Here is a 23,710-nt window from a genome sequence, read left to right as displayed (position 1 = left end):
CTCTGCCCAGGCTTTCTATGCTCTACGCACAGTAGAACGATTTTCTTAATAGCAAACGTGCCCCTTGTCTGGAGAATGCAGCATTCTACAGGGGAGTGGGGAGCAGCAGTATTTTTGAAAGATTTTCTCCTCACAAACCTCTGATAATGCATCCTGTGTGTGCAGATATCCTGTCCAGCCTCAACTCCCCTGCCCTGTTTGGGGATCAGGACACAGTGATGAAAGCCATCCAGGAGGCTCGGAAGATGCGAGAACAGATCCAGCGGGAGCAACAGCAACAACAGCCACATGGCGTTGACGGGAAGCTGTCCTCCATGAATAATATGGGGCTGAACAACTGCAGGAGTGAAAAGGTAAAACTTGCTTCCCTCCCTCGCTGGCTCTGCAAAACCCTTGGCTCATTCTCATCTGGCCCTTTCCAGGCTCTCAAGCATCAACCTGCAGCCAGAGATCTGTGCTTTCAGCTTGAGGGCTTCCTTCTATCACATTCAAGCATCACTGCTGATAAACAAACCGCCCTTTCCCACTGAACCAGGCACCCAGCCCACCTGCCTGCTGGTGTCTTCCTGGCCCATTCCAAAAGATTTAGAGAGATCTTACAATAAAGGGGATATGTGAGGTTATTAGAGTAAGAATAGAATACCTGAATATTTTAAAAGAAAGAGGAAGGAAGACTATATAGTCATGATGGAAGTTAATAAATTACTGTGATTCATCACTGAGTTTATTGCTAAGCATCCTATCAGCCAGAGGGAAAATAAAACAAAGCAGATTATAAAATGTGTTCCTTGATTTTTTTTGTTGTTGTTGTTCAACAAATATTTATCATGTGCTTATTTTATAATAGAGACTGCTTTAGGCACTGGCGACACAATAGCAAACAAATCAGATAAAAATCCCTGCTGTCAGGGAGCTGACATTCTAATAGGGGGGACACAAATGACCCCTCAAAATGTTAAATATATAACATAATGTCATTAATGTTAGGAGGAGAATAAACACCATAAGAAAAATAGAAGCAAGTTCAGGGTATTCACGGAGTTATGGGGATGCTCTTTCAGAAAGGGTGGTAAGGACTCGCTGAGAAAGGGCCACTGAGTGGAGATAGATAAAGTCATGATGCAGGCAGGCCCTGCGAAGAGCAGGAGGGAGAACATGCAGCGGTGGGAACAAGAACGTAGAGGCCCTTAGAGCGTAGGACAGAAAACGGGAAGGCCAGTGTGGCAAGCGTGGCACGAGAGAAGGGGAAGATGTGAGACAGAGCATGTTAGACCTTGTCAGCCCAGGGAAGGCTCTGCATTTCACTCAGTGGCGGGAACTCTGAGCTGGGTTTTGTCTAGACTCTAGAGCATTGACGTGATTTGATTTACCTATTTATAAAAAGATCATTCTGTCTAATGTGTGAGAATGGACTGTAGGACGTTAAGAATGAAAACGGAGACCAGTTGAGAGGCTTTTGTAGTACAATGGGTGAAAAACTCTGATCATCTGGTGAATGAATGACCCTTGCTATTGCTTGGCTTGTTGCTGCATCACTCCAATTTCTGCCTCTCTCTTCACATGGCTGTCCTCTGTTTCTCTAAATCTTCCTCTTCTAAGAAGGGCATCAGTCATTGGATTTAGGGCCCCCCCTAATCCAGGGAGACCTTATTTTAACTTGATTATCTCTTTTTGGGAGGAATACAAGTTAACCAAATGGTAGGATACAGAACTATTGCTCATGTTGAATAAACCTCTCATTTTTGATTGATCTATACTTTTTGGCCACACCAGGAGACAGCTAGGGGATAGGCAGCTGGGAAGGGGTTGAAGGGATGGGAGGAGGATGGAACTCTCAAAGCATGGCTGTGACCGAAGTCCTCACTGCTTTGAGTTACTGCTGTTAACATTAAATGTGTGTGTGTGTGTGTGTGTGTGTGTGTGTGTGTGTGTGTGTATTATTTAAAGTGAATCATTATTAGACACCATGCTTTGATTGAGTCTCTTGGCAGGAGGTTCAGATAAGGTAGAGGAGAGATTATCTGGGGGAATGGTGGTATTTTGGTGCCTGTTAAGCCATAAACATTTTATCCTTGGGACTGGTTGGGCACATGCCATCACTGGATCTGTTCAGTTAGGTGCCTCATTCCCTATTAAGTGCTCCATCTTGGCAGTGGGCTCACGAGGCAGAGCCCTTCTTTAAGAACTGCCTAAATAGATGGTCAGGATCACAAGAAAAACCTTCCCCCTCAAACCTTTTTTATGATGTTAGAGATGAACACAGAGTCATCTTTTGACCTGAGAGACTCTTCTGCTTAGTGAGAACACCATGAAATAATAATATATTTCATCTTAATAATAACTTTTTAAGATCCTTTTTTGGGGGACACGGTTAGGTAAAAATGTTTTGTCACAAGGCTACTGAGTGGGAAATTGGGTTAAAAACAAGAGAATGGGTATATGCACCATGGACTGTCTCCTACTTTATAATTTTTCCAAGGGTTAATCCTAAAATTGGATTTGAGATACATGTCAGTGATTTGTTTAATTGTCTTTTTTATTTATTAGTTTTCAAATGAAAGTAATATATGCTTACTGAAAATTCTGGTAATACAGAAAGATTTATGGTGAAAAGCTAATTACCCTCCTCACCTCATTAACCACCATTAATGATTCAAAAATTTTCTTTGAGTAGTAACAACCATTAGTGATTCAGAAATTTTCTTTACATATATGAGAAAGTATTAATGAGTTAAAAAATATATATTCTTAGTTGGAATAGTAGTCACTGGGGTTTCATTCACCAACTGTGTGATATTTAGAAGTTGATTAACCTCTCTTAATCTCAATTCCTTCATCTGTAACATGAGGTTACAGTAATCTGGGTTACAATGACATGTGCTCATGTGAATACACAGTACAGCTCCCGGTGCAGAATAGAGGCTTTCTGATCTTATGTTCTTACTTTTTAAACTAAATCATAAGTGATCTTTAAATAGGTAGAACAGATAGACTGTTTTGTCACAGGCATAAGATCCTCACACAATAATGGGAGGGTCAGCAGAAGGAAGCAATAGATTTTTCAGATATTGGCATTCTGGCCAACTCACATACGTAAACTTTCCAACTGAGTTGATACACAAAGCTATGGAAATGTCAGACCTATTAAAATAGATCAGGTTTTGCCCACCTCAGCATTATCGACATCTTTGGATTGGTAGTTCTTTGTCATGGGGATGCTAATTTGTCTTCTATTCATTAGATGTCAGCAGCTCTCCCCCCTTTTATGACAACCAAAATGTCCTCAGACATTTCCAAGTGTCCTCTATTGGGGGAAAAAGGACAAAATTACCCCTAGTTAAAAACTATTGGTTTAAATAAAATATATTTAGAGTCAATACATTTTAGAAACTTTAGTTCACAAAAAAATATTTCAGTTAAATAGCCACACTTATTGTTAAATTATGAAAAATAATTTGCCTTTGATTAATATCATGAAAAAAATATTTCTTTGAAATATGCATGTAGAAAATTTTTTTTTGGAATATTAAAATAGAAAATATTTAATATAGGCTGTATCTATGTGCCATTTAGTTTGGGGGAATATGAGAAATATACTTCTCATTGTTGCTGCAACTCGACCTTTTCGTGAAGCCCCTTTATTGTATTAAGCTGGCTGAGAGTAGCAGCCTCGCAGTCCACGTGCACTAACCCCAGCAGTAAGTAAATTAGCACTGGACTTGCCTGCTTCCAGGAGTGAGTCTCTCCATTTGTCTGACACAGTGACCCAAGATCATTGAATTTGTATCAGCCATTGGAGTTGAAGTTCAAAGTTAAACACTATTAACTTCAAATACAGATTTATTTTGAGTATTTGTCACTGACTTTTCTTAATTCATTTTGGAGGAAGAAGTCTGAGGTTCTTAAATAACAACACCCCACTTTACATGGGAAGAGAGGGAAGAGACATGAGAGATTAGATTAAAAGTCAAAATAATAGTAATAAATTTAAACTTGACCTAAAACATATGACATTGATTATAACTGAGCTCCTGAAGGTAAGCAATGAAGTGGTTTCTCCAGGACCAGAAAACCCTGGTCTCCCAGTTAAAAGGAGTTGTCGTCTCAGTAGATGACGTTACTGGTTGAATTTGGAGCACTGGAGAAATCCATTGTATTCAGGGATGTGTTCACAAGCTCTCTTTAACATACACGATCTCCCTCACCAATAGTGGCACTCTTTTGAACATAACATTTAGTGGCTTTGTAGTTTTTGTTTAGTTTCTAGAATCAAAATCTATTCTTGTTTAGTAGGTTAGTGGCAGCCAGAGGAGTAAATTTAGAACATTGAAGGAGTCCTGTGAGGGTAGCTTTGGCTGTCTTATAATCAAAATACTCATCTTAATTTTATGAGGTTCTGTAGGACACTACTTTTTCTTCTGAGGATCAGATCTTCTGAGATCAAAGAGGGTAAATATATAATGTGCAATAAGATCAATAAAATAGATTGTGGCAAATTAGGTTTAACTGTCTTCAGAATTGTCCACTTTGGAATTATCTTGGTTTTCTTAAATACGAAGATCTATAAATTAGATTTATGAATTTGTTCTTGTAACCTATAATACAGTTTCAGAGAATTTTTCACAGTGTTGCTGTCATAAAACCTTATAATTCATTAAACATACTGGGTTACTCTCTTATTAGACGTTCTTTACAAAGGGTTGTGCCACAGATATGAGAAGCAGATGACGACATGGAAATCAGTGAGCGGGCTTAGTGGGGAGTTCTCTTTCTGACTGCCACCAATGGAAGGGAAAGGATGAGAGTAGGATTGGGTGCAATGCAATCTCAACCAAAACCTCAGCCAATCCCATAGGAAGCTTCAAGGCTGCTGTGGCCGTTCATAATCGCCCCAAGTTGGGTGGAGGGGATAAGCTTTTATACACTTATGTCAGCCAGTTTTTAGATGAGGGCTACTTTGGGAAGGGAAATGACCTTGGGTGAGGTGACTTTCTTCAGCTGGGTCAATGCCAAACAGCTGAGGGTTAGCTACCAACAACATTCTTTGCAGCTAAGGGAATACATCTTTTAGTCCAAAAGGGGGAATCTGGACAGTGCATCACAATGTCCACTGTAGAATGTTTTTGTGACAGTTAATAACATTAGATGTATATAAAACATGCTTTGTTTGTACATAAATATGAGCAGCATTTACTACACAGGCAGAGAGGTGCTTGTGTCTTTATAACACACATGGAATCACATATATGTTCATATGAATAATACATGTCTACTCATGGTGCATTTCACTTTATTGAGTAAATCCCTATTTTGGTACTTTGAAATGAAACTTTGTGAACTTGATCAGCCAGAACGGCACCAATGGAGTTGTTCTGGTCGGCTGTGTCACAAGATATTTAGGGTCTGTTAAATACATAGATTGGAAGGACAATAGACTGTAACAGCGCCTTAGGAGCTGTTATGCTCCATCATTTCGCCATAGCTTCTGTGCATGGATTGTGAGGGTCTGGCCAGCAGAAGTCTAAGTTACTGCTGTGGGTTTTAGCTTTCCACACCAAGACCATCAGCCATCTCCATCCCTCAGTACCTGCAATTAGATTATATTATAGGCTGATTGCTTGCCAACTGTTGTTTTGAGATCTCTACAATAGATTATTTTAATCATAACAATACACAGCAGAATTTTAAATAGGATGCTTTTAAATGTTTTTAGAGGTAAGTTAGAAGAGAGGCAAGGCAGGGTGGGCCTTCTTAGTGTTAAAGTGTTTTCTGTAACTTTTCTAACCTTCTTAATGTTTGAATGCTAACTTGGTGATTGGTTAGAGCATTTTCCTTCATAGGTATTATGCAACTCGAGAATTGGTTCATTTTAATAATCTTGAGGAGCAAGTGGATTGATTGCCTACTGCCCAGAGCTGCTCCTAAATAGGCAGATTATACATCCATATCCATATGACCTGAACTGCTGTCCCCCTCATCTTCGGGAAATCTCTTAAGAAAAATCTTGACCTCACAGGGTGTCAGAGTGAGCTAATGTGGACACTGTTATCACACTCTGCCTCCTCTAAAATATATTTGTGAGATTAAAACTGCCAGTGAAAGAATTGTACAGAACATTACATCTGATCTGGTCCAGTCCAGTTGCTTCGCTTCACAGATGGGAAAACTGAGACCTAAAGAAAGAAAATGACTTACCTATGGTCACATCATAGATTCATGGCCAAGCAGCAATTAAATCTCAGCTTTTCTAATTCTTAGTCAACAATATTTCTATTTCTACAATAGTACCTGCTTAATTTCTTAATTTTCTATGAGATCTTTAAGCCTGTTATGTCCAAAAGTACTTACATTGGAAATCTCAACCCACTGATGCAGTAGGTCAGGGTAAAGATAAACAAAAACCATGAAGCAGAAAAACATTGTGCTCCTCGCTTCCTGTGCGCATGTCATCTTCTGTCTGCGTGAGACACTCTTCCCTGCAGCGCTGTCCACTGGTTCTGGCTGTGGAGAGATACTAGTCAGGAAACAGAAAAGTGAATGATATAGACAAAGCAACAGAAGTGGTGGCTAGACCTGGAGCAGTATTAGAATTAGAGGCATGGGTTTTGGAGTTGATTAATCCTGGACTTCAGTTTCTAGGGTTAATCTTTGAAGTAGCCTAGGGTGTCTTCTGTTATATAAGTAAGTTACTTAACCTCTGTGAATCTCAATGAGCCTATCTATAAAACAGAGATCGCTATCCTTTCCTTGAAGAATTGTTTTGAGGAACAACATGTGTAAGTACATATCTGACATAGGGGATAACTCTATTAATAGTAGGTCCTTTTTCTCTTTAAGACCTTAGACAGGTTGTCAAATCTGTTGTTAATTTTGTTAAATTTTCACTCTTTGACACTCTCCAATAATGATTGGGTTAACCTACTGCTTCTTGGGGCCAAAATGTCTTAAGATAAAAGTATAAGGTTAGTTAGAGGCTAATAGGCACCTCCTCACAAAATCAAGGTATACATTTTTCTTTTTCATTCTTTGATTAACTTGTATACACTAGCTGCCTGCTAGGATCTGGCCACAGCAACATGATAATGTTCAAATTTGAATACATCATTATGCTAGGGAGCTGTTGTCCCTATTAGTTTAATATATACTTTAATATATTTCCAGAAAATCAGAATTGCAATCTATGATTTTTGAAAATACTTAACCTGATTTTTCATAACCATATCCATTCCTCATGCCAAAATGATATTTTTTTCAATCACAGAAATAGGAAAGTAATAATCCAATCACTGAGGCACCATGTAAATTTGTTCCTGTTTAGTCAAAAAAGCAGTTGTTCATTTTTCACAAGTGTAAATTCTTGCTCATCCCCCATAGTTTGCAGCAACAAAAAGTCAGACTATTGTGTCAATATTACACTGATATAATAATACTGCCCCCTTTTATTGGAAATGAAAAACATACTGGATGTCTTCTGCTTCACACATCAATTGCCACAGCACCTTGTTATTTATACAATTGATTCAGGTATTCATTGTTGTATGGCAGGAGAAGTTCAGACAGAAGATCAATATAGCCACACAACAATAAGTGAAAGGGAATTGTGAGCAAATTATTTAGCAAAGTGTGTTTGGAATGGCTGAGGTCCTTATATATAGCACACAGGGTAGTGAGGTTTTGTCGTTTCCAAAGGAGTCCATAGTACTGACTAGTCAAGAAGTCTGTCTGGGGAGCCTTAGACTAACATGCTTAGTTGCAGTGCTTCTTTCTACGTCAGCCTGTTCCCAAGATAATGGCAACTTGTCCTATGAGGGGTGTGACTGTCTTAGATATTTTACAGTGAAGGGAAAATTCTAATTTTAACACCCTCATTTGCAAAGCAGAGCAGTCGGTTTTTTAAAAATACCTTTATCTAATACTTTTCACATCATGACAAGAAATATGTTTGTATTGCTTCTATATTTCAAAAACATTTACCACCTATATTATCTCTCCTGAACTTTTCCAGATTTGGGGACGTAGTAACACTGTGCTTGTTCTGCAGATGAGGAAACCAAGCCCAGCTCCAGATCCCTGTATTCCAGCGTTCCCTCTCTATATCATCTCATTCGTTCCCTGCATCTCTGTGAGACTGACAGGGCAATTTCACTTAAAATCTAAAAGAAGTCATACATCTGAGTGTCAAACATCAGTTTTAATGAAGCAAATGCTAAAATCATGAGAAGAGGTCTACCTAGATATATGTAAATCAGGCATATTTCTTTGAAAGGGAGAGTTATTTTATACTTGTAATAGTGGTTTTCTAAAACAGTATACACAGAACAAAATGCTACAAAATTAGAGAAAAAAATGTTTTATTATTAATTTTAGAGTATACATTTGAACCAGTAACATTGGGCAACTATGCAGTGCTATGTATAGGCTCCTGGCTGAAGATTATCATTAAGTTCCTTTTATTTCTGTTGCCAGGGCTACTTGATTGGTTGCCTAGCTACTAGTTTAAGATCTAATTCATAAAAACAACAACAAACTTGTTTGGTTCCTTTCCTCTCTGCATGTTAAATGGAAAAAGAGGTGAGAATTTATACAGGTTTACAGTTTTCAAGATACCTCCTAGGGATAGGGATGGGGCAAAGAGCAGCTATAAGATTTTTAGTTTTGTTTACAAGTATCTTGAGTTAAAATGCCATGCCCAGTGAAAGGATCTCCCAGAGCAAGGGTTAAAACTAAATACATTACAGTTTGTATCTTTGCACACAGAGTTGCTGGTTTGAGCATGTATAGAAATTTACTAAAATGAGGATTTTATAGACCTTACCTCCCAATATGTCAGGTTCTTTCCAATCCTTACTCTTCCTGGATCTAATCACTTCACGCTTCTAAATCAGCCTCTTCTCAACATTTTTTTTATCTCAGGGCCCCTTTATACTCTTAAAAATTATTAAGAACCTCAAATGAGTTTTTTATTTGTGTGGGCTATATCTATCAATATTTATCATATGATATAGTAAAACTGAAGAATTAAAATGTGTATTTAGTTATTTGAAAATAACAAACCCATTAGATGTTAATATAAATAACATTTTTTGAGTATTAAGTATATTCTTCAAAGTAAAAAAAAAATGGTAAAAAAAAGAACAGCTTTGTTTTACATTTTTCCAAATCTCTTTAATGTCTGGCTAAGTGGAAAGACAGCTTGATTTTCATATCTGCTTCCACATTCAAGCTGTCGCTGGATCACAAGGCTGTGCGGCTTCTGGGAAACTCCATTGCACACTCATAAAAGGAGAGGAATGAAAAGGGCAAATAATGTGTTAGGAGTATGATGAAAATATTTTTGGTCTGGTGGACCCTCTGAAAGGGCCTTTGAGGTGGCCAGGGGGACACTCTGAGCCCATTCTTTCTGGAGTGAAGTGGCGGATGTATGTGCGGTGGGCGTTCTAATTACATTCAGGTAACTTTAAGAACAGCCTTCACTGATCAAACCTTGTAAACATTTAGAAATGATTATTGGTTTTATTCGATTTGCATTAAGGAGAAAAAAGTTAATTAAATTATATGATTTACATTTATACCTTACTTTCATGCATAAATAATTTTGGGTAGGTTGCAGTGATACATACACAAAAACAAGATAAAAACTAAAGAGAGGAGATAGTGGGAAAGAAGAGCTAAAGGTAGGAAAATAAGGAAATGAAGTGTAGCCGGGATAAACTAGGTGCACAGAAGTTTCTGTTGTACATATTTACCTAATTGGTGTGGAGGTGATCGGGAGCTACCTGGTAACTGGGCAAAAGGAAATGTGTTATGGGATCCACAGTATTTCCACTAAGTGAGAGAAACAGTTTTCAAGAGAAACATGGATTTTCTCTCGTGGGTCCTTATAAATGCCTGCGACATACTCCTGAATGTTTCTACAATAGTCAGTTTGAGAACTACAATGATTTCTTAGGGCTGTTTCTTAACAGAATTCATCACTTATCTTTTAGATCTATCCATTTTTACCTAGCTTTCTTTGTTGTAAAGTATTATGACTGACAGTACATTTTTCTTTATCCCATAAGCACTTTGTAATCTCATTTAATTTTAATTAAGTACTTCAAGCACACATTGGACATGTGTAGTGGAATGGTGGCCAGGTCAGCAGTCAACCTCCTACTAAATATCTTGTATACATATCAGTCCTTTAATAAATATACATATTTCCCCACTTCATATCTCTCTCTCTCTCTCTCTCTCTCTCTCTCCCCTTCCCTTCCTTCATTCTTAGCTTCTGCATCCGCTTGATTAAGGTATGGATAGAAGCAAGTTAGACTGCCCAAGTTTCTCTAAGAAATGGGGATATTCGTAGTTTCTAAGCACAAGTGATGGTTGTGAAGATTTAATAAAATAATCCACGTACTAGACTTTGTCCAATGCCTGACATATAACTGATATAAAGGCAGGCTGAAATAGATCATTGCCATAGCTAGTTTAGGTATATCTTTATAAGAATTGTAAACCACTAAAGGTGATAGTGGTGAGGCACATTTAATCTGAACTGCATTTTAAGATGAATGTGTAAGAGTGAAGGGAGGATGTATTTTGGAGTCAGACTGACCTGAAACGCAGATTCTGGTTCTATTGCTCATTAGCTCTGTGACCTCGCTGAGCCACAGCGTTCTCATCTGTGAATAACAATACTTGGTTTCCTTGGTTGTTGGGAAATTAATCAGGAAACTATAAGCCAGTTCCTAGGAACATGCCTTAAAAAAGACCCATTCCTTTCTCTTTTGTAGAATTTCCGAGAGCATTTCTGTAGGTGAAGCTCCATTTGAAATTTATTTAAATCTGCCTTAGATTCTTTTGCATTCTTACCATTCCTGAGCTTAGTGCCTGTCCTGTTGTCATGGAGGCGGACTTTTCCAGAGAAAAGATGCCAATACACAGAGGATATGCCACAGACTTAGTGTCAAGTGACTTAATGCTGTATCACTCCACATAAGAAATTAATGAAATATTCCCAAAGAATTCTCAACCTCTGAATTAGATCAATTCCACCTAAATGGCCTTTAGGATCCACTCAATGTATTAAACAACTTAAAAATATCTGAGTGGTAGAAAATTCAAAACACATGTTAGGATTTTTTCACTTATTAAAAAATGCATATTAAAGAAAAATATATATAGTTATGATTCTCAATTGAAACAAAATAATGGGCTTGAAGTCATTTGATTGCAGAGAAGTTTTTAAAGGTAAGATTCAGACCATTTAAATGACAAATCATATTTTTTAAAAACCTAGTAAAACTTGAACACAGTTTTACTGTGTTCAGTTTAAAATGCAGCTTTAAGAAGGCTGAGTAGATTCTAAACTATTTTCCCAAGTTTTTACACAGCCCCTTGAGACAAACAAACAGCCTCCTAAATCTAATAATCTGTCTAGATTCTCATTTTTAGATTTCTCAGAGAAACATAAGCCATCAGTTGAAAACACACTGTATTGTTTTACTCTCTGCTTGCCTTTGGGGAACCGGATCCACCTGGATTTCTCTGTGCTGGGAGGAGGGTGCTTTGCTTGAAAGCTAGGCGGACGGACTTTCTCAAGACTTTGCCATCCCATTTCACAGATGTTGGCTTCAGTACATCCTGAACATTTCCCTCAGGGATCCTTGCCCAGGGAATAATGTCTGCTCTGTCTTTGGATTTCTGGGGATCCTACGAGAATCTCTTGGTTGATTTCCATTCTTACAGAGTCCTAAATTGGCTCCTGCTGTTTACGGTGGTGACTCTGAAGCATCATACAGTCTCAGAGTGCTCGTCCTATCTTACTGTTGTATATTGTTGCAGTGTAACCTTTGCTAATAGTGATGCCAAGTGTGATATTATATTATATGTGACAACTGTCAATTCAGAATATTTGGTTAAATGGAACATTACATTTTTGGGGCATACCTTGCACACAGTGGGCACTCAACATAATAACAGTTGGATTAAGTTGATGCCAGTAACAAAATTTTCTTTACTTATATTTGTAAATGTAAAAGTTTAGTTTCTTACAGCTGCAATATTTTAAATATTTGATTAAATCTTGTAGCAGGTGGGGGTACTTTGACTTTTCCTACTTTTACTTCCTTTGCCAGTTGCAGTTTTAAGAAAATAATAACAATCACTAAAATCTCAGTTTTTCTAAAACTGAGAAAAGCACTTTTTTTTTAATTGAGAGGAGGGGAGATAGTGAGACAGACTCCCACATGTGACCTGGGCAGGATCCACCCATCTTGGGCTGATGCTTGAATCAATCGAGCTATCTTCAGTGCCCGGGGCCGATGCTCAGACCAACTGAGCGATTGGCTGTGGGAGGAGAAGGGAGAAATAGAAGAGGGAGAGGAAGAGAAGCAGACGGTCACTTTTCATGTATGCCCTGACTGGGGATCGAACTTAGGACTTCTGCATGCTGGGCCCAGGCTCTATCCACTGAGATAAATGGCCAGGGCCATTGAAAAGCACTTTTTAAGATTTATTATCACACTGAATCCCAACAGCCATCCTTAGAGGTAGAATTTTTAGCATTCCTCTCCTACAGATGAGTTTGAAAAGCTCAAATCATTTGCTTACGTTCTTCACACAGGAGTGTCAATGTTGAGGCTCTTCCAAGTCCCTGTTTTCCAATCTCACATTCTTTTAACAACAGCAGACAGACTTCACCCTCCTCCTCAATACTAACCTTTGCCCACGTATTCTGGTGTGTCCTGAATATAAGCACAAATCTTACGTTAGCTATGACTCTGCATGAGTGTGTGTGTGTGTGTGTGTGTGCACGTGCACGCGCACTATATGTGCATGCATTTCTCTGAGTGCTTATGTATGACTGAGTGCTTATGATTTGGGTGTAAATCTGTGTGTGAATCTGTCTGTCTGTGAGTCTTTACCCCTGTGCATACATTTCTGTTAGTCTATCCTTGTTTGTGCCTGTTACCTGTGTACATGTGTGTGTGTGTCTGTATCTGTCTGCCTGTCTTTTCATCTATCTGTATCTGTTGGTGTGGATGTCTGCTCTTTGTGTGTCTGTCTGAATGTGTGCATCTGTCTGAATGTGTGCATTTGTGAGTGTGCCTGTGTATTTGTCAATATCTCTTTGTGTCTACTGAATGTGTATCTGAGTATCTGGGTTTGTGTGTCTGTAAGTATGTTGTGGATCTATGTCTGTGTCTTTCTCTGGATCTCTGTGTTAGTATGTGTCTGTTCCTCTGAATGTGTATGTATCTGTATAATAGTGTACATGTTTCAGAAAAGTCTCTTTGTGTATTTTGTACTCTCTTCTCTTTGTAGAGTTAGGTATCAATATACCTGATTATTTTCATTTTCACTTTGTAGGCTGAGCGTGGAGAGTACCTATGAAAACTTTGCACATAGATATACTTTATACATTATTTCCATTGCTGTTTCCCTTTCAGCATTGTCTTAAATCTGGTTGTCAAAACTGTGCCAATGGCAACGGGAGCCCTCTGGCAGACGTTCACTTTTAGCTAAGATCCAGTTTGTAATTTTTGACATTTGCAACTAAGATTAGAATGTCCCAAAGTGCTGTCTTCCCACTATGGATGGAAATGCTTGCTTTTATTTTTGGCTCAACCCTGGTTTGCCCTTTATATATTTTTATAAATGATGTCAACAGTATTGGTTCTGAAATAACACAAAGGGTGTCTTGTAAAATGCATTGCCCAGTAGCTTCAGTTCCCTAACCCTTCTTGACTGCAAGTCCCCTATAGTTTACAAAGAAGATCCCTCCAAAGTTGTTTTCTTCCCATATTGAGGGTCAATGGGAATTTTATGAAAAGAGAAACCATAAGTTTGGAATCCTCCTGCCTCTATTGATATTAAAATATTAATATTAAAATTAATTTTAATTTTTTCATCTTTAAAATGAGGACAAGAAAGCAAGCATCTTCTCTAAAGAAACATTTTAGTGAACTCAAACTAAAAATCACATCAGTTAATCAAAACCTTTCTATTCCTTTAAAATGAGTTTTCGAATTTAATAACATTCCTACAAAAGAGGTGGTAACAAGTTTGGTCTCATTCTAGCCCATTAATTTGATTGTTGTAAAATGATTTCCCCAGGTCTAGGCAAAGCACTGATCACCGAAGAAGGAGTAGACCCTTTGAAGTCAATCTAGGTCCAAAAATTGGTGACCTCCTCACTCCCACACATGCATTACTAGCTGTGTTACCTGGGGCCTGTTACTTCTCTGTGCCTTTGTTTACTCACTCGGAAGGTGGATATGGTGAATATACTATGTGCAATTGTCAGAAAGTGCAATGAGAGCATGTACATAAGGCAAGGGAAAAGCAAACAAATATTCTTCTGGGTCCTTTGTTGTGTGCAACCATATGATACAAGGGACATTAGGCAGGAGATGCTCACCATTTTACTTATGGGGCTTGTGCTAGATTCTTGGGATTCTGAGCAATATTGAGCAGTCCCTTTCTGCCCTAAAGGAAAATATTGTCTGATTTGGGGGATAGGACAGATGCATACAGAAGGGAACCTGACAAGGTGGGGTCCAATTGCCAAATGAGGGAAGGGAGCTGCCAGGGCAGCTAAGCTCATGAAAATCAATGACAGGTGGAAAGAGAGGTTCTGAGAAGCAGGACAGCCTTAAAATGCCTCAAAGGAAGGGAAGGAGAGGGAGCAGGCAGGATGCTAGCAAGAGCCGGGATGGGGCATGAGTCCTCTCTTATGGAGAACAATGGCTGGAGCACAGTTCATTCAGGGGAGGGGCAGGCTCTGGTTTAGAGAGGGGTGATTCACATGATGGAAGCCTTGAAGGGCTGGCTAAGAAAGTTAGACCAGAGGTTGTGTATGAGTGTGAGTGTGTGTGTGTGTGTGTGTGAGAGAGAGAGAGAGAGAGAGAGAGAGACAGAGAGAGACAGAGAGAGAGAGAAGAGAGCAAGAAAAAAAATAACTATGTTGGTGGCTGAGAGAAATGGAGTGTTTCTCCATGTAAAGAAGCTTACAGAAAGTCCACCTGTTTGTTACATTGAAACTATAGAAGCAACTGCCAAGTGCCATTCTCCTCAATGGGAGAAATCTCAGGGCGGTATCAGATTGTAAATGCAAAGTAAAATTTGAAATGGATCACATTAATTTATAGGCATTTGTGGATAATAAATACTTTTATATAAAATCTCATTTGATTTTCATAAAAATCCTATGGATGAGATTATTGTTTTCTATTGTTATTTTCCATTACAGACTAAAAGACCCCAAGAATCATGGAGATAACTCTAGGGTCAAATACCAGCTTTCCTCTATGTGAATTTTATACTTCCAGTGCTCTGTACTAATAGGTTACTATTATTATTATAAAAGGAAGAGTTCATGTCTTTCTCTTTGCTCTTTCCCTAACACTGAGTCTAAAATGCTCAGTCATTATTCATTGCTTGCTTGCTTGTAGGAATAAAAATTTATTTTCATCTGAGTCTGTCTATGCTTTAGTATGTACCTGGCCTTTCTCTGACATAGGAAATTCACACTATAGGAGAGTTGCTTCTTATTAGACCATAGTTAGAAGAATTTTTATTTATTTATTTTCATTTATTTTTTTAAATTTATTGGGGTGACATTGGTTAATAAATTATATAGGTTTCAAGCATATAATTCTATGGTACATCATTTGTATATTGCATTGTGTTTACCACCCAAAGTCAAATCTTTTGCCACCATATATTTGACCCCTCTTACCTTTGATCACTTCGTTGCTAGCAGCAAAGCTGGAGGGATTTTGAAGCCTCCTTCAGCCGTCCTGTTACTCTGCCTCACTGCCACTCCCTCCTGTCTTCTGTGCGGGAGGTGGTTGATCACTTTCCCAGTCAGTACTTCTCTGCCTCCTTAGGTACGAGAGTGTATTTCTCTCCTCTCTTTTCTCCCTAAATTCCTTCTTCCCTTATCCCTCTCTACTTCCCCACCCTTTCTCCTCTTCCTCACTTCTTCCTTTCTTTCTCCCTTTCCCTCCCTTCTTCTCTCCCTCTTTGACGTCCAGTCTCCCAGTCTCCCCACAGCTCTGCAGCCTATGCAGTTAGGTGCGATCTCCGACCAGTGATGGGGCTTTTCCGCCAAGCTCTTAGAGGTGCAGGGGCCGCAGCAGCCCCTACATTCTCCCAGGGCAGTGCTCTAGTGTGTACTGCCTGCATCTTACTCCCTAGCCAGCGCTGGGCTAACAGAATCTGAATGTGCATCTCTAGTGATAGGGCTCAAAGACTTTGCAGAAGAATTAACCGAACACAAAGGAGTTTGAATAGTTTAGGGGGGGCTAAGAGACAACCAGTACAGATTTATTCAGAATCTGATACTGATTTTATTTATTTAAATGACAATGTAGTAAAGTCTTAGACCAGAAGAGCTCGCTTCAGAACTTAAATTTATAGACTAACTGCTGACTGACAAGACTTTGGAAGCCAGTGGATCCTGATTTTCCTGATTTGATGACTTGTCCCTAAAACTGAGTTAAACCTTGTGTGCTAAGCTGGACAGAATATGGAGGAATTCAGCGTGGCTTTTAAATCTGGACACCTGTCTTCTAGGTTTCTCTCTCTGTGCCTGACTCATATGATCGGTATGATCTTGGGGATATATCTAATCTTACTAAGCCTCAGTATATTCTATAAAATGAGGATGATTATGCCTTACAAATAACATATGTATGTAAGAGGGCTTTACACTTTTTAAGACACTGGTGGTCACAAAGGCTGAGTATGGGCTGTATTTATTGCATGAGGAGCAGGGTACCTGAGTCAGTGATTTCTTCTGGGAAGTGAAGTTTTACACTGTGTGCTTCCTGTTTTGTTGGAATGGGATGGGTTCAAAGCTGTCTTAGACGGATAGCATAAATAAGTAGCATATCATGATGAGGGTTTTTTTTGGTAAATAAAACAATTTTTTGTTTATCAACTTTGTGAGTGGTGGTGGGAAGAGAGGATGTAGAAAGGAAGTGAAGTCTGTTTGAAGTAAATCAGGTCTGGTCTATTGTACTAAACATCTCTGGACGTTATAGGCAACATTTCTCTTTTTCTCAGTGAAGTAGCTGAGGACTAAACGTTAGCCCAATGTAGATGGTTTTACTGATTGGCGCAATACAGCGAGATCACAACGCTATGTGGGTTAATGAATTTCACTCGGCTTTGTACAAACCGGTTTTCCAGAGTCATTTCTGTAAACATATAATTTTAAAAGAAAACTTAATGAGATTAAAAATTATCTGTAAGTGATGTTTGAGGAAATATTTAATACTGACTTATCCACAAGTGAAATTACAGTGAAATCAGTTTATTGAGAAGGAAAAGTATGTGATTGTTTAGAACAATGAACAGTGAATTTTAAAACAACTTAAACTACAAAGGGTGAGTGGTATAAATATATTAGCTGGTTCTCAAGGGAAAAACTAACATTTTAATCCAAACAGTACCTAAATAGATCGTATTTATATTAACACTTATATATTTCTTTGGTCTGAATCGTTTAATACTTTAACCCTTTGTGTCACATTGACAGGAAGAACACACTCTACTACATGAAGCCTTATATAAATTATAAATTTTAATGTGCCAGTCCTGATGCAGACAAGGAATGGCCAGCCCTATTCCCGATGCTTTTTTTTTCTTTTTTTCTATTCTTTTGGTCACTTCAGTTATGGAAAACTAAAATTTTAATCATAAATTCAAATATCAGTTTTATTTAATTAATGAAAAGAAGATTTTAGTCTTTCTTTATGTTGTGCTGTCCTTTCAAATATAGGAAGTAGACTGAAATAAGGATTATAATCTTAAAACTTTTTAACTTGTATGTCCTTATACTCATGATCTGCTTTTCTTGTTATTAATTAGTCTGAAAGTGCCATTAAAAATTCTACAGACTTAAAAACTAATAAATACAATGTTCACATGGCAAATAACTTTCTTTCTCTCTCTCTCTCTCTTTTTCACAAATAACTTCTTTTCTTCCAGACTGTGTAAATCCACTGTAGTTAACACTCATTTGACAACCTTTGGGATTGAGTGACCACACTCTCTGCCTGTGTCCTTGTCCCACTTGGGCTCAGTTCCCAGGTGTGTCCTTGCCTAGGCAGGTGATGAGAGGGTGAGGGAAGCAGCTACCCCAGCATTAGGAGTAAACGTGGGCTTGTCTGGTGGTGGTCCAGTAAAAGAGCCCTTGGAGCTGTCACTTCTATTTCATTTAGAACTTCTTAACAGGAGTCTGAGCTCATTCCTCATTCTGCAGAAAAGACCATTTAGTTACAGTGAAATCCTAACTTTTGAACTGGGAAATCAGATTCCATATTCTAGAATATCGTACTATTTAAGTCTCAAACTTGAATTATAAGGCTTAATTCTAATTTATTAACTAAATCATAAATTCAGCTTCAATAATTATTATCTTGATGTTTAAATTGTACCCACAATAAAAAGCTGAAGATCAATTTCTGTTTCTGAGAAATCAAGTTGATTCCGTCTTCACCCTCACCATTATGACTTCGGATACACTGCAATTCAGTGTCTAATTCTGAAGGTGGAGATGGCAAACCTTTTATTTTTCTAATAACAACAAATAAAAAGCACTTTCCCAAATATAGTTTAAATGGGAATATTTCCCATTAAGGTCTGCTGTCCAGAGCAGGTGGTCCCCCCCTTTTCCGGTTGTGGACACAGTGAAGGGGCTAAAAGCACTTGCGCCCATCGCCCTGTGTGCGGGCTCTCCGATGACAAATGGCTGGTATGCAACAAGCACATACCTCATTTACATCACATGCATAATGTACTCTCTCTGGGATATTAGCTCCTTGGGGTTGGCAGTGTCGCCTAACACACACAGTGATCAGCACATTTTTTTGAGGCTGCAATAATCAAAGGAATGCTGCGGCGATGTGGGAACAGAGGAAATAGCACGGCATCATGATGCACCCATCATTGTTCTGTTGTCATCCCTCCTAACCAGTTTGGCTTCCTTTGGAGCTTAACAAAAGGGTCATGAATTTAATAGAGCAGAACATGAAACTGGGTGCAAAAATAATACACCTGTTCCCGAGCTCCACATTGAGAGGAAAAGGGAAAATACTGACTGCATAGGGAACAGACTGCCCTGAAAGCTTTGTGGGTCTATGCATATGCTTATGTAATCTTCAAAGAAGACGAGCAGCCTTTTACAAATGTGCCTAGCCTCATTTAATCTCAAGTAAGCATTTAGATTCCCCCCAAAAAAGTCAGAATAGGAAATTAACTAAATCTTCAAAAATATGCAAAGCATAAGTTTCTAATAAAATATTGTCTGCTATATTAATAGTATGCTGTTTACAAAATTTATTCTTAGCGTATTAACCTCTTCATGGTTTTCACACATGTACTGAAAGATAATAATATAATAGCAGCTTTCACCCATTTGTTCCAGATTTTAGCAAGGGTCCAATCCTGCAAGTATTTTACAAAGCAGTGTGCATGCTCCTCTTCTATAACAGTTTGCAGCATTCCCAAATAACTCTTACACACGAGTTCAATAAATAATTGGAAGCCCAGATGTTTGAAACGGATATAGCAGATACACTGGAGCTGTATTTTAAATACAGCTACTTTCCCTTTGTCCTCTCATCAACTTCACAGCATTGCACCCTGCCATTTTCAGTTCTTTTCTAATTAAACCTAGATGAGCATTGGACATGTTCCCACACGTGCCCCTCTTGGGTGCAGCCTGTAGGGCTCCTGTGTTGTTGTTGCTGACTTGAGACATTCCAGGGAGGAATTCTACTTCTTCAAACTGAGCTATAGCATTCTTTGTCCCCTCAGTTCACCTCCCGATCAGGAAATTGCTCATATTGAGACACAATTTTACCACTTCACATAGCAAATGACTAGAAATACTGCATAAGCTGTCTTCTTGGACTGAACCTCAGCCATTTCTCTGTCCCTCTGTAGGGCCACTAAAGCAGGCTCTTGTTCACAGTTTAATCAATACATTTAAAAACATATTAGGTGTCAGTAAAAAACAAGAATATTCTTGAGGGCCCTGGCCGGTTGGCTCAGCGGTAGAGCGTCGGCCTAGCGTGCGGAGGACCCGGGTTCGATTCCCGGCCAGGGCACATAGGAGAAGCGCCCATTTGCTTCTCCACCCCTCCGCCGCGCCTTCCTCTCTGTCTCTCTCTTCCCCTCCCGCAGCCAAAGCTCCATTGGAGCAAAGATGGCCCGGGCGCTGGGGATGGCTCTGTGGCCTCTGCCCCAGGCGCTGGAGTGGCTCTGGTCGCAACATGGCGACACCCAGGAGGGTCGCGGCATGGCGACGCCCAGGATGGGCAGAGCATCGCCCCCTGGTGGGCAGAGCGTCGCCCCCTGGTGGGCGTGCCGGGTGGATCCCGGTCGGGCGCATGCGGGAGTCTGTCTGACTGTCTCTCCCTGTTTCCAGCTTCAGAAAAATGCAAAAAAAAAAAAAAAAAAAGAATATTCTTGAACTTGGTTTTAATATATAGCTGCCTACTATTCAGGAACCTAAGAAACACAGACAATTCTAATTTTATTTAAAACAACTTTAGGTCATTAACTGTAAAGTTTTGTTGATAATGGATCTCTCTCCCTGGACAGTTTTTCATTGTACACTAAAAATATTTCTTTCTAACCTATATGTCGTGGTTCTCCCTTTGTAAAGTAATTGCACTGATTCCTGAAAAACGCTGTGACATTATCAGAGAAAAATTCCTGTTTTATTCTTTTTAATAGATAGAAGAATATTATGGCTACATTTGGGAATTTTTAATTTGTATCTTATTTAGTCTGGTGTGCAATGTGACACCAGTTAATTGTATGTTATTTTGTGGTAACTACATGTTAACTCTGTTGGAAGTAATGGTAATTATACTGTAATTGATATCAGTTCTCCCACATCTTTTGAAAACCATACAATTAACACATATCACCACAGTTCGACACTATCTTTTGTCCTTTGTAATGTTGCCGTGTTGAAGTACTGTTTTGAACAGGGCCTTAAATATTTTCTTCTTTCTTAAAACTCATTTTCAAAATTTCAATTTTAAAACAGTTTTGAAATTTTTCGTGAAACAGTTTTCAAATTTTAATTTTACTTAATCTTAAAAAATCTTTTTTCATAAATCATCAGACATAGTTTTGGGGTGTTCTTATTTATCTTTTATTTTTTTATTTGAAAAGTTACCTGTGGGTTTCCTTGGCCTATTAGTATTTCTGTTTCCTGTTACCGGAGGGCAGCGGTAGAACATGCACTATCTTGATATCAAGGAGTTCATTTTTTTTTTCCCCCTGAAGAGAAGCCCTCTTCTTCCCAGCAATGTTTGCACTCATTTTACTTTGCTTTCACACAGAGAGGGATGTATTCTGTGCTAGTGCCACCATCATGAATACAAAATTGGAGACACAGAAGCATACTGATGCCACATCAGAGTTATGTTTCCCTCTGATTCTGCCTGCCTCTTTTGTCTGCCTGCCCTGTCACTTTGGCCTGTGATGGAGATGGAATTTCAGAAGTAGCAAACAAATGGTTTTTGGCTAAGTCTGACCGTGGTTCGGTAGGCTTGTCTGACAAATAGATTATCTTTGAGCAGTTTCCTTGAAAATCTGAATAATTGCTCAAAAACGTTTTATGACCTGGCACAGCAGTTTCACTAGTGTGCTGTAGCACGGGTCTCAGGAGCAAAAATGTCGGGTGTCATAGAATCATCAGATTGGAAGGCTGGAAGAAACCGTAGAAGGTAGTTCAGCTCCCACAGTTTACAGATGAAGTAAGCAGGGACTCGCACAATTTGTAAAGGGCACGTGCGATGCAGAGCCCTGCAGTGGAAGGAGCAGGAGGCTAAGAGGCGTGATCTGGATGTTACTGTTTGGCTGCGGAACTTTGGGTACGTCCTAACCTCCCTGCTCTCTGAATGCGGAGGCCTTTATCCTTCCTTCTAGCGCCAAAACTTTCTCATGCCCCCTACCTTTTCTTTTAAAGATATGTTATTTTTGTAGTGTGCACATTTCTTAACGGTATAGCAAAATCTTATATCTCAAAATTTAAAATAAATGCTTGGTGGCAACACCTTATATTTTTTTCTATTTTTTAAATGTGTGTTTATGTTTCTGAGAAAAAAAAAATCTTCAAATTTATCAGTTTTTCAGCTAAAATTATAAAAGAAAAGGTATAGCTTTGAAGAAAATATTCATTCTTGGTTTATAGAGCTTTGATGCCTTTAACTTGAATAAACTGCACCTGTGTTTCCACAAACAATATTTAAAACGTACATATTGTAGATTAAATAGGTATTTGAAATCAAGTTCCTAAGTTTTGAGCAAATTAAATTCCCAAGATAATTTTTTAGACAAAGACATTTTCTTAGTTGGTCACTGATTTTTATTGTGACATTTTTTGTTCATATCATAAATGTTAGAATAATAAAGTCTTGCTGGTGGTTTAAGTGGAGATAAAATTTTTCCAGTTTTTAAATTACATGTTCATTTTTAATAGGAGTTTGTATAATTTTACAGTGGAATTTTTGTGAACTTGTTATTGAAACAAATAGCTAATCAGAGAATATTCAGGAACAAATATGCATCATGACTCTGCACACAAATAAAATGTTGAAAACCACATATAAGTAGAAGTTGGGCTGCCACACAACTGGATTTGCTTAAATCTGAACACTTTATAACTCTACTTGGGAGTTGCAAACTTATAAATAACCTTGCAATTGGTTAAAACCATATTAAAACCATATGAATGAGACAGAAAGCATTTGGTAAAAGGGGTTCAGTAACCACTATAATCCTGATGAAACTAATTTAACTCAGTGGCTCCCAAGACTAAAAGGGTCTCTTATCTTCAGAGTTAATACTACTTTAACATTTATCATCTGATGATCAGTGAGAAGAGTTTAAGTGTATGTTACAGGGGACATACAAAATGCTGTCCTTGCCAGGGGTGTGGAAAGAGAACTGCTTAGTTTGGTATATTCTTCAAATCCTGAGGGAAACTTGCTATATATCATTTAAGAATGTTTTTGGGGCCCTGGCCGGTTGGCTCAGTGGTAGAGTGTCGGCCTGGCGTGCAGGAGTACCGGGTTCGATTCCCAGCCAGGGCACACAGGAGAAGCGCTCATCTGCTTCTCCACCCCTCCCCCTCTCCTTCCTCTCTGTCTCTCTCTTCCCCTCCCGCAGCCAAGGCTCCATTGGAGCAAAGTTGGCCCGGGCGCTGGGGATGACTCTAAAGCCTCTGCCTCAGGCGCTAGAGTGGCTCTGGTTGCAACAGAGCAACGCCCCAGATGGGCAGAGCATCACCCCCTGGTGGGCATGCCAGGTGGATCCCGGTCGTGCGCATGCAGGAGTCTGACTGCCTCCCCGTTTCCAACTTCAGAAAAATACAAAAAAAAAAAAAGAATGTTTTTGTAAACTCCATAAAACATCCTCAGAAGCACTACAGGTACTAGTTCCTTTCAGCAGGCTTGTGCTACATGCTTGTCTGTGCTCATAGGGCACAGTCCTTGCTGGAGGTGGAGAGCGTAAGGACACTGTCCTCTCCCAAGGAGCTTGTTGCTCAGTGGCATATATCAGCATCCTGAGAGGTGATCTGAACAGCTATGCCACTCTTTACTCATTCTGTGTCTTGCTTCAACTATGAATCTTCTGAGTTTTAAAAAAACTTTTTTTTTTGCTAAGTCCTTACTAGTCTTCCTTCCATTAAAGG

General features: G+C 38.9%; 1 protein-coding gene across 20 annotated transcripts in view; it reads left to right on the top strand.

Annotated features, from left to right (window-relative positions):
* The window catches only part of SOX6 (SRY-box transcription factor 6), a 650,826-nt gene that overhangs the window by 568,486 nt on the left and 58,630 nt on the right, over positions 1–23,710 (top strand). For all 20 annotated transcript variants that reach the window (XM_066251030.1, XM_066251027.1, XM_066251026.1 and 17 more), the window contains one exon: positions 166–353. In XM_066251030.1, coding sequence (XP_066107127.1) covers positions 166–353 — 188 coding nt within the window. The remainder of the gene's footprint in view (positions 1–165; positions 354–23,710) is intronic.

Source organism: Saccopteryx bilineata, chromosome 1 (genome assembly GCF_036850765.1).
Source record: "Saccopteryx bilineata isolate mSacBil1 chromosome 1, mSacBil1_pri_phased_curated, whole genome shotgun sequence".
In the NCBI taxonomy this organism is placed as follows: domain Eukaryota; kingdom Metazoa; phylum Chordata; class Mammalia; order Chiroptera; family Emballonuridae; genus Saccopteryx; species Saccopteryx bilineata.
This window is presented reverse-complemented; position numbering and strand designations above follow the sequence as displayed.